The 14,534-nt window shown below is 39.6% G+C and overlaps 1 protein-coding gene across 4 annotated transcripts; it reads left to right on the top strand.

Moving 5' to 3' along the window:
* The first annotated feature begins 1,064 nt into the window (after positions 1–1,064).
* On the top strand, positions 1,065–10,800 carry LOC131245361 (uncharacterized). 4 transcript variants are annotated; one of them, XM_058244767.1, is made up of 9 exons: positions 1,081–1,181; positions 2,126–2,259; positions 2,356–2,432; positions 4,075–4,282; positions 4,862–5,399; positions 5,504–5,725; positions 5,837–5,947; positions 9,997–10,184; positions 10,308–10,800. In XM_058244767.1, the coding sequence occupies exons 4-9, from the start codon at positions 4,181–4,183 to the stop codon at positions 10,473–10,475; spliced, it is 1,329 nt and encodes a 442-aa protein (XP_058100750.1). In that variant the 5' UTR covers positions 1,081–1,181; positions 2,126–2,259; positions 2,356–2,432; positions 4,075–4,180; the 3' UTR covers positions 10,476–10,800. The 4 variants fall into 4 exon arrangements, with proteins under 4 accessions (XP_058100747.1, XP_058100748.1, XP_058100751.1 ...); XM_058244764.1 differs by lacking the exon at positions 2,126–2,259 and having other exon boundaries at positions 1,065–1,181; XM_058244765.1 differs by lacking the exons at positions 2,126–2,259; positions 2,356–2,432 and having other exon boundaries at positions 1,065–1,181.
* Positions 10,801–14,534: the final 3,734 nt, after the last annotated feature.

The following is a 14,534-nucleotide window of genomic DNA, read 5'->3' as shown; positions in this document are numbered from 1 at the left end:
GGTCCTGTTTCAACAAGCAAGTGTTTACGAATCAGATGGTGGGATTGTTCAAATTATCTGATTTTGGGTATGTGTCTTAACAATGGAATCCGTCTAATTTAAGTTAATCGTTGTCACGTGTACAGTTTTGAAGTGCCCTCTTATCAAGCCTCACACTCCACCAAAGTAGTTCTCCATTATACAATGCTCGGTCCAGATATTGTACGCACCTGAGGGCTTCCTTTTGTGTAGGTGGGTCCATGGTTTAGTGATCTAAGACGTTGATACGATAGGACACACCTTAGATGGCCCATGCACCAAAAATCTGCAAGATCTGGATCAAAAGTAGTTGACCTTTTTTAGCGATTGGATGGGAACTGTTGTTTACTTTCGCAACACTCATTTTTTTTTGAAAATTTTAGACTTTCTGCCAGATGAACGGTGCACGGATTATTCACAGTGTGGTCCATTATATTAACGGTTTGATCGCGAAAGTATGTCGCGGTTGTAGAAAATGGAAACCCCCAACTTCTTTGTATTATCCCTTGGCCGGAGCTGTGTATGGTACCTCATAATCGGTTCCCATGACACATCCTTTTCAAAGGTCCAAACGGCAGATAGGGTGGGCTTTCGCCACATATTTATAAATAAACCACACGCCTTTCGTGCGTGTACACCAATTCCTAACCGTCCATATCGTGGGCCCCGTTATTAGCTGATCAGGTGATGCTTGCCATCAAAATGGACGGTTAGAAAGAAAAGGTATTATCTGGTGGTCCTGCCGAGAGAGAATACAATACGGTCCCGTTTCTTAGTTTGTAAGAGCGAGGCCCATTCTTATGTGATCCAAACCGTTGATATTATGGCCCTATCACGGATTGTTCGCGCTCAAAAAAATAAAAAAAGAAGAAGCTCCCAGATGGAAAATCCTAAACCTTCCAAAAGGTGGCCAATAAAGGAAAGGTTAAAGGAAAGACATGGAGGGTTCCCACTCAACCAATAAACGGTCAAAGGCCGTCGACAGTGCGGCCCCATCGTATCAACGTGTATGATTACTGAACTGGGCCCATTCGTACAAGTTGACGGCTCTTTATTTCTGTCTTCCACTGTAGTTATGGAATTTCCGGCCTCTCTTCTCTTCATCTCGTTTCTTCAAAACCCAAGCTTCAGTTGCCGCAACATCTTCTCTTCTGAAGTAATCTGTAAGTTCCGTTGAACTGAAAAATCTCAGCATCCAAGGCTATGGATGTTTTCTATTTCCCTTTATTTTTATTTATTTATTTATTATTATTATTATTTTTTGCTTTTAGCTTTGTGGGTCTGTTTTCGTTTGATATATTGCTTTGTATTAATGTTTCTGAATTGGGGATTTTTTTTTTCCCTCGATGATCGACTGTACTTCTTCGTTGTCTCTTTTGGAATTTTTTTTTTTCCTCTTGAATTTGTGAGATGGTTTCTTTTAATATAACAACAAAAGCTATGAAGAATATCGAAAGACTAGTGTTCTTGCGCAGCTGGTTTTGAATCCAATAGGTGAAATTGGGGGAATGAATTTCATAAACTAGTACTGCACGAGTTTGGAAAAAAAAAGTGGTAGCCTGGAATTGTTAAACATACAGGGCCCTGAAATTTCATAAACCGGTCCGCTCAGTTTGCTGCAAAACGAACTGAGTCCGCCTCCAAGCATGCATGTTTTGGGACATGTTGTTGCAGTTTTAGGGGTCGTTTGGATGCCTGTAAATTGGGCTAGTAGTAAATGAATTGCAGGTAAATGATTTACAAGGAGTGTTTCGATGCTGAAAAACGCCTGTAAACGATTTGCAGGCTGTAAAGCATTTAGTTGTAAATGAAAACGTGCTGAAAAGCTCTGATTTCTTTTACCTGCAGATGAAATTTGGCATAACAGCTAGAATTTTAAAATTTGTCTGTAAACAGATTATTGCTTTAACAATTTACAGGTTATCTAAATGGAGACAACTATTTACCTGTAAATAGATTACAGCTTAAAGCCAAACAGGACAGGCTGTAAACAATTTACACCTGTGATTCAATTACCTGCAATTCATTTACCAATTACAAAATTTACAGGGATCCAAATGACCCCTTATGCCCCACTTGTTTCCCCACCAACTTGTCATGTCTACAGGAAATCTGAGACGTGCAAAGGGTGGGAACCATCATGGAAATCACCTGGCATGAATGTAAGGAGGCCATTTGGCTCAGCTGTACGTTGGGTAGTATCATGGATTGTCCACCGTTTTGAATAGTGTGGCCGATTTGGTGATCGTATTGGACTGGTTTTGTGTCTGGTGGCCTTCATGATGGTTCTCACCTTTTGCATGTTGTGGATGCCCTACTGATGTGATGCATTGGCAGGATAAAGGATGCAGCTTTGGTAGGCTTTGATGCTGGGGGCGATACATTATCAGACCCATTTTCTCATCGAACGAAGAGTACGAAATAAGTCAGCTTGATTTTTCGATAAAAAATACTATGTGAAATCTTTGGTTTTTTTCCTCTTCCTCTATCCCTGTCCCATAGGTATAGTGTTTGAATCAATAGAGAACCTTTTATTCTGTATGAATCGATATTATTACATTCTACTTCCTTCCCGATACCTCCTAAGGAAAATAAAATCCTGAATTGTACATTATCATTCCTCAAGCTGAGAAATGATAACGTACAGCCTTGTTGTGCTTGGAAGTTTTAGTCAAGGTTGTAGCCTTCCATTCACAATCTATCCACTAAATTATTAGTGTCCGACTTCGGTCTTCCTGTTGGAATTCTGGAGATTGTGTTCCAGACTATTCCTCTGTCATTGGCAGCAAGCGGAGTCTATTTGCACTTTCATAATGGGGTTCCTGCTGTCTTCCTTGAAAGTGGGCAAGAATTCCATTTTGGATGTCCATGGCCCACTGTTGATGAACATTTGAAGAATTTGGAACATAATTCTGTGTTTGAATGGAATCACAATCATCTTCATTGGGAAATCGGTGCAAAACCTGGGAATCCTGTTTTTGGGCAAGTAGCTGTACCGTCCATGTTTGAATGGAAACACAATCTTCTTCATGCAAATTGGTGCAATGCTGTGAATCCTGTTTTTGGCCAATTGAGTAGCTGGTTTGGCCATCATATTCATCGTGTGCACCTTTTTTCTTTGATGGGTAAGCTGAGCTCGAATTCATGACCTCAATATAGCTGCTAGGCAATCTAATCCTGCTCACATTGAGATGCATTCAAGAGAAATTTAAGGAGGATTTACACTTTCTGAAGAAAAAAAAATTGTTCATGAGTATCCATCACATGAAACCATCTTTTGTTGTCGTCAGACCCATTTATTTATTTATTTATTTCTTATCACTATGCCACTTTTGCACTGGATTCTTATAACGTTTATTGTATTGTATGTGTATATGCATGTGCTATGAAATATCTGTACGAATATGCTTGTACAAGCATCTTGGCTTTCTAAGGATATTGTGCCATTGCCATACCATTTGCACTTGCGTCTGTACTCTGTACCCACCGTTGCCCCTTCCTAGGTATCAAAGCCATGCAGACACTTCAAAATAGATCATGCACCCCCGCTAGATGTGGGAGACATGCAAAAGAAGTTATGGTGCAATGATGATCATGTAAGCTAAAAATCTCAGATCACACAGGCAGTTGTCATTGGTGCTCTTTCTAGATTTAAGAGCACTGTTCTTGTCTAGGCAATAGTTACAGTAAATTTAGATTGGTATGGATATGAAAAATCCATTTCCTGCTCGTATGAAAACTTTGAAAGAGAGCAGATGTACTAGTAATGGTAGGGAGCTGAACCTGTGTGTTTTGATAAGGACATGCCTTAGAGGTAAAGGCATGGTTGTTTGAAGTTGGTTGATATCTGGTTAACATGGTCCTGAATTTGATTGGGAGAGTTCGTTTGGGTATTTAGTAATTTCAATGCAGCAATGGTGTGAAATCATGGTTTGACCATTTATTTTAAAACCTCTACATTGGAAAATAAAAGGATTTCGATTTTGACATTTTGGTCATCAATTTTAATGTTTTTATCTGAGAATGCTTGTTTGATGTGAAAAATCTTTCTTTCAGGTTGGTTCTTCATCATAATGCATTGATATATCCCGCTCCAAATGCACCTCTGGAAACTGCATATCCAGTGAAAATGATTTGAAATCTATGTTCAGGGAGACTATCCATGTTTAAGATGGATTTGAAATCCAAAGGAATAACATGGGTTGGTAACATATACCAGAAGTTTGAATCTATGTGCCAGGAGGTGGACGGTCTTATGTCTCAGGTATGCAACTGCTAGTCTTGTCTTGTTCAAGTTATTTTGATAGATATCATTTTGCGTACTTGTAGAGAGCCCTCTCTTCTCTTAGTTGATTGAGGATATTATCATCCCATTTTTATTTAATATAGGGATGATCATGTTGCTATTCTATTTATGAGGAACTATATGCTATCTACTCTTTAGCAGGCATACTCTTTGGTGATGCTCCCATTTTCTTACCAATGCTCCCCCACCCCCATTTTGTTATTCAGACCAATGAAATGATGGGCCGAGCCGTCAATGGGGAATGCCATTAAATGCCTTCAATTGGAATATCTTAATCCTTAGATTTGTTGGCCTAAAATATACAGTTAAGGAAAGTGCAATGATATTCCACATCAGTGGGGTAAAAGGGCCAAGGATTGAAGGGCTAGGATCCCCATTTACAGTAGGTCCTGTCAGACCAACTGCGCTGATCGTCGAACCATTGGGCTCACATGTATGGGGATTGGGAACCTCAGGACCCTACTCTTAAGACGATGATTTGTCTTCTCTCGATTGTGGGGATTTTTTCCATGATCAATTGAATTGTCTATTGGACAGGAAAAAGTCAAATACGTCAAAAGCCAGGTGCAAACAAGTTGTGAGACTGTCCAAAAGCTTTGTACAGAAGCCATGCAGGAGTTGATTCCCTTACCATCCACATCTTCTGTTAAAGGGCATGGTTCTGACATGCCGTTAATTTACGATCATGACATGGTTATGGGTAAAAAGTCAAAAGTCGATTTTGAAGAATGTCCCTTGAATGAGAAGCCATTGTTGCCTTCTCAATTGGAGGCAAGCGTTTCTATGGATAATGATTCAAGTGCAGCACCATTACTCGATGGATCCCAGGGAGTAGATCATGTGGAAGCATGTGATACCCCAACTAAGAAATCAACCCCGATTCCAGTTGAAGTTACTGAACATAAACACCCAGAAAGTGCTGGAGAATATAGTAATGATTCAGATGCAATTTCATGTATTGATGATCACCCGAGTGTTCTCCAATCTGAGTTGGCTCTTCCTGCTGTATCCCACGAAAAGGTAGTGGAGAATGGATTGATACCGTTGGGTCTTGTCTCGTCAGTGGATGTAACTGGTATTGATTTCTAGATCTCTATTTTTCAATGCCTTTTCCCCCTTCTTTATCTTATTATTCTCACATCCTTATGAGATCGCTGTAACTGCTTTATTTGGGTAAAGATTCAGGTGCAGAACCATTACTTGATGGGCCCCAGCGTGTAAATCATGTAGAAGCATGCGATACACCGACTGAGAAATCAACTGAATGTAATCACCCAGAAAGAGCTGGTAAAAATAATAAAGTTTCGTGCTTGAGAGTAATCCAATCTGAGTTAGTTCTTCCTGTTGTATCCCCCCAAAAGGTAGTGGAGAATGGATTGATCTCGCCAACAGATGTAACTGGTATTGATTTCTCAGTCGCTATTTTTCACCGCTTATCTTTTTTTCCTCGTTCTTTATCTATTATTTTGCTTATCATTCATGCGCTGAGATTGATAACTGCTTATGCGGCAGAGAGATGCGAATCACTTGGGACAATATCTCTACTGAAATCTTCATGGAATAAACGTGAACAACGCAGCAAACCTTCTGTACTGGAGGCTTCTATGTGGCCGCCAGAAATTGGTATATTTTGTAATAATGCATAACTCATTAGTTCCTTTTCACCATTTCCTCTAGTTCTGTTGCATTTACCTTCTGATGGGTTGTCATTTTCTATCATAACCATCATGTTTCTAGGGGATACTCCCTGATTTAGGCATGCTCATCCTCATGTTGTTAATCTCATGCATCATGATTCGCTTTGTTGTCTTTTGACTATATGATGCTCGATTGCACTCTACGGTGGTTGTTGTTAGATTAAGATCTGATAGTGATCTTTATTGAACATGATTTACTCCCAGACAATTTCTCCTTTGTATGGTGTTTTCTCTCATCCGTGATGATTCCACTTGCGCTCTTGGTTTTTGTCATGTTGTCGAGCATTCTATCTTTTATCTATTCAATTTTCATCTGCAGCTTGCTATCCAAAATGTGTTAAGAGTTGTTATAATTCATTAGGGTCCCACTTGAACAGTGGTTAAGATTTCAAGTTATTTTTATTTATAATCTATTATACCATCATCAAAAGGTGCCCACAATTTACCATAAAGATTACAGGCTATTTGGTTGGCTGACTTCTGATTTGAATTAAAAGCAGTTTTATTTTTATTTTTACTTGTTTGGTTAATAATTACTTATAAAATTGATTATAAAGAAATAATAAACATATATCGCTAGGGCTGTAGCTAGGATCTGTCCATCCAAGAGAGTTTGGTGGATTGAGCATCCCAAATAATTGTCTCAATAGGACATCTTTATTTCCCTCGGCCGTCAATGCTGTGGCCCATTGGCCTCAGAGGATTTTCATTTCCCGATCCATCCATGGTCGGGCCCATCAGATCAATGGTCTAGATGACCAAATGCTGGGCCCCTCTTGTAGTTGCCATACATACTGCCAAAGGAAACTCCATTACCATCTTGATGGCCAAAGAAATTGTTGGTCTCAAACTCAATTGATCATATTGGAAAATGTCCAATCATTTGATCTAGGCCATACTATCATGTGTCGCTGGTTTGAATGCCCATCTCTCTCAAAAACCAGTTTGAAAGTGGATGGTCGATAGTGTTTATAGTAGAAAAGGTCAAGCCATTGATTTGGACTTTCTGTGATGTGTGGCCCACCTGGATTGTGCATCCCTCCCAAAAATCACTCTGATGCGGTGATCCTAACCGTCCAATTAATGGATAGGAAATGGATGGTCCATATTGACTACACTAGAAAAGGTCCAATCAGAGATTTGGACCACATCTAAGCCCTTTGATTGTTAAGCCCTCCCAAAAAAGCACTTTGATGCTAACCATCCAATCGAAGCTTAGGAAATTGACTGTCTATATTTACAATACCAAGAAAAGTTCGATCATTATCCATCATGTAGGGCCAACCTGTTATTGTGTATCCCTCTCAAAAAGCACTTTGATTGCCCCTTAGATGCACTGGGGGGAGAGAGTCTCCTCCTGTGGAATGACTTTAAATTATTAATCCAATTAGGATTTAGAAAATCATGAATAAAATGGATTATGGAACTTAAAAAAAGGTTTTAGAAAATTACACTCACACGCATGATGCGTTGTGGTCAATAGTGTCCTGATGCACCCTGCCCGTATGAATGGAGTCCATATTTATCATGATTGATATTGTCCCGATGCATCTTCTGTACAAATGGAACCCATATCTTGATGATCCGGATCATTTGAACTGATGGGCCCACCCAAAGATGCCCTAATATTCTGAAGATTAGAAGTTCTGAACTATCAAATCTATGGCCTTCTAAACCATTGCTGTATTTTTTCTTTAGGGACATTAGGACACTATGAGCATGAGAACCCTGTAATTTTTCTAATATATCCTGGATCCTTGTTTCTGGATGATTGGAGAATATGTTCGTTTATCTTAACCAGAGTTTTAAAAACTGGACCTGACCCCAACCCCGACATGGGCAGTTTGGTCCGACTGCCAGTCCAACCTATTAGACCCGAGCTGGCCCAGGAATCTCCTTAATATAAAATCATTAGAAAACAAGGAAATAGCAAACAATTGATGCCCAGCATGGTGGTTTCGGTGTTTAATTTATAAGAAGAGCTCCTGGGTTCAATCCTTGAAAGTTGGGTTTTTATTTTTATTTTTATTTTTTTCACATGAAAACAGTTTCCAACCTAGTTCACCTGGGTTCCGGTAACGTGACCCGTTTTGTGGATGGTTCCTGTCCGACCATCTGGACTGGTCTTAATTATTGCAATGAAGAGACTGTTGCTTTTTAGATTTTCCTCATTATGAATCTTCAATCAAACGATCCTTCACAGTTCAAGGTAGATCAATTTGGACTATCAAAAGGTCACACACATCAACCGACTATACAGAATGGAATTTCTTGTAATGCTTTCACAAAAGCAATTTTCTTGTGTTGCTTTCCAATAGCAATTTTTTTTTTTAAAAAATAATAATAAGTAACATTAATTTCAAAATTCCTAGTGTCTGGAACAGACTTCCATGAATAGTACAATTCAAAGCTATTTCGGATGTCCTTTAAGAAAAGAATAATCTATTACTGTAACCATGAAAACTTCTCTCAAGTTCTCCAAATGCATGTAGTCCATATAGGATCTTTTTGAAAACATTTCTAGTATTTTGAGGAAATGAAGCCTTTATTTATTTAGAGGCTGTTTTCGAAATTAACAGTCAAGGAGCGTATATTAAAATAGAAAATTTGGAAATTTAGCTGAATACATCAAGTTCTTTGTTGATTGTAATCAATTCGTTGGTTGCAACTTGTAACAACCTATGTAATCGACTATTAGATAGCGCTTGATTGTAATCAACGTGTGTAATAGCCTATTACAATGTGCGTGTGGGAGTTTTGTGCTCTCATTGCTAGTCTCAAGCCCGTATAAAGGAGGGTTGCATTAGGTTAGCAGCTAGTGTCAAGCTTATCCCATAACTTCCTTCATGAATCTGAGTGGAACAGGATTCCTGTAGCTGACCCCAATTAATTGGGATAAGGCTTAGATGATGATGATAATGAATATTAATTTCGAAATTCCTCGAAGCAATTTCTCCCATGGAAAAAAATAAAATTACCTCCCATGTAAAGCTGAATGTAGATAGACAAGCATATAAGTCAAGCTAGGTTATTCCATGTCTACCAGCTTATCCCCTGCTCTACAAGATTCTATAGCTATACACAGGCCTCAGGTCGCTTTCTGCTTTTGTCATTCGATGGTGGGATGATTTTAGAACTTAAAAAAAGCTTTGTTTCGTGTGGAAATCCTCAACAGAGAAATCCCTTAAATCCACTATAAATAGCCATTTATCATTTTCTATAAAGGCATGGAATTGAGTTGCGCCTATGATTGTCAAAGTGTAAGTTGTGAGCTATCCTCCATTATCTATAGTGAAAGAATTCATCGAGGAGATACCATTTTAGGGCACATTTGGATGTGGGCCTGTTTGATTAGTGGGAATGAGAAGAAAATAGAAGGTAATAATTATCCAATGACGATTTCGATGATCACAAGTGAAACATGGAGTCCCATTGATTCCATTTTTAGGGCTTTGTTTGATCAGCAACTGAAAATCTCCTATATGGGGGATAATGGTCACCTGGTATCTTGGCTAGATAATTTGAATATGGAAAAGGGTAACTATTGCTATGTAGGATCCATTATTTTCTTCGTAACCAAACATTGTGAAACGACCTAACATGAGAAAAGTGCTTCATTTTTCTTTCTTTTCCTTTCTTTTCCCACTTATCAAACAGGCCCTAAGTTAATTTTGAAATTGAGGTACATGGAGAGGAATGATAAAATTTTAGTGACATTTTAGAATTCACACTGAAGTAGGCCCCCAAATTGAAGTTACATTCCCTTTCAATTCTGATTTGGATGTGCAAATGCAAATTGGAGCTTGTCCCCCTCGATATTCATATCTAACCATTCTTGCCCCTTCGAGCAAAAAAGGGGGAAAACAAACTCGTTGGAGTAATGACTGCCCCTGCATTTGGGCTTGAGCTCTAGGATTGTTGTGCTTGAGAATGTTGTTTTGTCATTTTGGGATTTATGAACTGTTGTGGTTGCAGCCATTCCCATAAGTTTGCATGGTTATGATTGCAAAGACGCATCCAGGAGTGCAGATGCAGTTGGACCAAGTGCTGAGACTGTAGAATTTGAGGATGTGAGACTCGATGATGATAGCTTGGACTCAGAGGAGGAAAGGGATGAAATTTATTTAATCGCCCTCCAGGCGAGCAAGAAAAGATCCTACAAGGTAATTCCACACTTCCAGACACTGGCAGATGCATGCATGCATACATGTGTGGTCTCTCATGTGTGCACAATTACACAAGCGCCTCAATTCTCACCACCAACTAATGCTATTTTCCTTTACCAGAAAAAACTTCAGGATGCCTTCATTTCAAGAATACGGGCAGTAAAGAAACATGATCATGAACAGATGGTGGCATGGTACAGAGACTTCAATAATAAAACCAAACAAAGAGGGGATTTGAACAAAATGCAAACGGACGAGAGCATCGATTCTGATTGGGAGCTTTTGTGAATGAAAGGCGAATGCTTTGTAAACAACCAAGTGATCCAACTTGTCTTGTGGCTGCTCTCCACATAAAGGTGATGTCCTTGCTTATGTTCTCATTCCAAGCAGATAAAGCAACAATAAGCAAACACGTTCTTCAAGATTAAGCCGTTCTAGCAATGGAATAGTCTTCATAGCATTGTACCGCGATGGTGGCAAAAATGAGTCTGTTCTCGTGAGTGGTTTTTTTTTTTTTTTTTAAATATTTTTTTGGAGAGCATAAATCTTAAACGACATTGTGAGTCATTATAGCATTTTACTTACAGTTCTTTAACCAAATTTTGTTTTGTGATTTTTGCTTCGCAAAGATTTTCTGTCGATGGGCATGCACCAAGACCAACTCTTGCCACGATCTCTTGATATGGGTGCTAGAGCGCATGCTTTTTCACACCATGTGCAGGCTCAAATGGAGAGGTGCATTGTATTTGAAATTGTGAGTTGCCATGTCTGTGTGCTTTTGCTAGTTTGATCTATTTTGAGGCTTGTGGTGTAAGAAGGCAGAATTGGATCCGTTTATGGGACTTGGGCTTCGGTATGGTGATAGTTTGGCACCATCTTTTTAAGTTGCCGTACTTCATCAAGCACAAATGCGGCATGCATGCATGTCAATCCAGACTGTCCAAATCATGGGTGCCATTGATTATGGAGCATAGCCCCAGGATTGAATGATCTTAACCATCTGATTTCCCTTGTTGAGTTTGGTTTGCTGTGCTGACCATTTTATGTTTTACCATTTATTCCATAGCTGCCAATATGATTGTTAAAAATTGATAGATGAGAGTCGTATTGATATTTGTGATGGGTCCTATAATTTGGACAGTTCCTATTGATATGCGTGCATGCCATGTGTGAATAGAATGCCTCAATAGATGGCAGTGACCTATCACCATAGTCTTGTCCATGGAATTTAAAGACATTTGCAACCAACGAATATCCTCATACAACTTCTATTAGGAATTTCAACATGGAATTTAAAGACATTTGCAACCAACGAATATCCTCATACAACTTCTATTAGGAATTTCAACATGGAATTTAAAGACATTTGCAACCAACGAATATCCTCATACAACTTCTATTAGGAATTTCAACATGGAATTTAAAGACATTTGCAACCAACGAATATCCTCATACAACTTCTATTAGGAATTCAACTTTTAAGTCGGGTTGAGACCTCAGGAACCCAATTTGATCCAAACCCAACTTCCTCTCTTCAACGTATGAATCCATGATGGGCCAATGATTTTGAGCCTGTCATCTGATGGGCCCTGGATAAAATCGTCAAGATCTGCGGCTGTAGAGACACGAGGGGTGAATCATGGCGCCCGTGTTAATGCCGAACAGGTGCATCACACCTATGATTAAAATAACCCACGGTCAATATACACAAAAATTTGGCCACCTTGACTAATATGAGGGTGCATGTTCACACTACATGGCCTTGTTCTGGCTTAAAATTAAATGTACCAAGCGACACGTGTCTTGAGATTCACCTCTACAATTTCAGCAATTCTCGTGGGCACATGACCAAAGGTAAGCATCAGTCGCCATCATAAGTAGGGCCCATTAGATGGATGGCCTGGAATATTTGCCATCCACTCACTGATTAGCCTGGGGGCGATGCTCCCAAAAAGCGCAAACGAGCACAGACTCGGGACTCGACTCTTACGTGTCAGCTTAAATGGTGGTAGTGTGCTTATCAAATCTATACTTCACAAAGTTCGAATGGCAACCCATACCGTTCATTAGTCGATCCAGAAGCGGATTAGGTGTTACCAGGGTAACACCTTACTGAGTGTTAGTGTTACCCTTACGGCTTGGGGCCCACTTTCCATTTTTTGAAGCCCATTTTAGGACGTGATCCCAAAACTTACGCAAATCCAAATCTCAGGTGGACCACATCATAGGAAACAGTGTTGATTGAATGCCCAACATTAAAAACTTTTCAAGGCCCACTGTAAGTAGATCCGTAATGTTTATTTACTATCAAACCCGTTGATAAGGTCAAACAGACTTGGGTTAAGGGAAAAATACAAAGGTCAGGTTGATTTTAAACTTTTTGGGCCTAAAAAAGTTTTTAATTGTCATTCGCCCTTTTTTTAGTTCTATGGTCCACCCGAGATTTTACTCTACTTAATTTGGCAGCAGAGATTGCACGGGGTCCCACCATAATGAACTCGTCTGATCCACGCCGTCCATTCATTTTACCGGCTCATTTTAGTTGATGAACTCAAAAGTGAGACAGAGTATAAGCTCAAGTGGACTACAACACAGGAAATAGAATGAATAATAACGTCTACCCTTGAAACTTTGGAATCTTTTTAAGGCCCACAGCCCACGGTGACATTTATCGATAATCCGATTTGTTAATGAGGTTGGATAGACATGGTTGAATAGAAAACACAAATATTGGCTTTATCTGAAACTTCTAAGGCTCCAAAGAAGTTTTCAATAGTAGGTATTCAATTCCCCTGTTTCAGGCTTTGGATCCTTCTCATTTTTTGGCTCGCTCTCTTAAATGAGCTAATAAAATGGATCAAATACATACATCACAGTGGACCCCATAAGCTTTTTCCTCCCCATTATTAGGGTCAAAATGTATTAGCTGTACACGTCACATGGGGGGCTGGCATGAATTTATTTGATAAATGATAATTGCTTTTTACGCTCATTTATTGGGCTGTAAATGTGCTGGGCTTCGTCCAGCAAAAATTAAAATTTTAAATAGGCCCGGCCTGACAGCCAGGTCCAAAACAATTCAAAATCTAAGCCAAGGCCAACCTCAGGCCCAACCAACACCACTACTCATTTACCACTATTCAAATGGAATCCCTAAAAATTGCACTCAATAAATAGTCTTACCATCTGAGTTTTCACTTCGAAAATTGGGCAACTTACTATTTTAGTTTTAACTATTGATTTGATTGGCACAAAATTGGATGGTTTGAATTGCTTGATCAGTGTGATTGTGTGATTTTTGACATATGCCCCATCCAGAAGATTTGAGGGGACAATCACAATCATTTGATTCGTGGTCTAATAGATGGTTAAGAAAAATAAATAGACCAGCGGTCCAAATCCAAATGAAGAAAAGTCTGTGGGTTGTTTGATCAACTGCGTCGCGAGCAACACGCCGACTTCTGATGCAAGGTATACCGACTCCAAATGAGCTCGAAACGGACATAAAGTCTCCCTGGACAAATTTCGAATGTGTATGAGATCGTTTGCTTGGAATCCTGTTGGTTTTGACATTTCAGCAAACTGTGTCGTGGGCAACATGCCGACTTCTGATGTGCGGCATACCAACTCTGAATTGGCTTGAAACGGACGTGGAGCCTCCTTGCACCCATATCGACATGCCAGACAAATTTCATCTGCTTGGAATCCTGTTGGTTTCGACATTTCGGCCAACTGCATCGGGGTGAAATTCTGACTTCTGATGCACAGTATATCAAGTCCAAATGGGCTCAAAATGGACATGGAACCTGTCCTAACATGCCAAACATAATTCGCAGGAATCGTTTGTTGCCGCCAGACTATTAACTAGAATCAATCATGGATCATCCCCTCCCTCATGCTTGACCCGGCCCTAACCCGACCCGTTGACACCTCCCACTCACCATGCCTATGTTATCAACAACATGCACGACATCGACACCCAGATCCATAGCTCAACTTGCAGACTGAGTGGAGATACCTCGTTTCAACACTTTGAGGTCTTGGCATCGATCCCTTGCGGGGGTGGCTAACATGGAGTGTGTGTACTGACAAAAGAATGGAAGAAAAACTGAGACATACATTCTTGGTGGTTTTATCTCATCAGTTGTATGATTGTTTCTGTGAACGTGAAAATCCAAATATTTGTAGGATGCTCTCAAAAATACAAATACAAAATCAAAGTAGGGCCTAAGAAGATATCCGTGGAGAGATTGATCTTTGGACTGCGTGTTAAAGAGGAAGCCAGAGGAAGCCCGAATTCAAGATAAGATGTATTTCAGCTCCTAAGATATAAGATAAATATAGCCA

The sequence above is a fragment of the Magnolia sinica genome, chromosome 5 (genome assembly GCF_029962835.1).
Source record: "Magnolia sinica isolate HGM2019 chromosome 5, MsV1, whole genome shotgun sequence".
NCBI classification, from domain to species: Eukaryota; Viridiplantae; Streptophyta; class Magnoliopsida; order Magnoliales; family Magnoliaceae; genus Magnolia; species Magnolia sinica.
The sequence above is the reverse complement of the archived record's forward strand: the minus strand, read 5'-3'. Positions and strand labels throughout refer to the sequence as shown.

Coding starts and splice junctions, on each gene's coding strand:
- LOC131245361 (XM_058244765.1), top strand. CDS start 4,181: ATGTTTAAGATGGATTTGAAATCCAAAGGAATAACATGGGTTGGTAAC. Junction 5,400..5,503: donor CTCGTCAGTGGATGTAACTG/GTATTGATTTCT, acceptor ATTTGGGTAAAG/ATTCAGGTGCAGAACCATTA. Junction 5,948..9,996: donor TATGTGGCCGCCAGAAATTG/GTATATTTTGTA, acceptor TTGTGGTTGCAG/CCATTCCCATAAGTTTGCAT.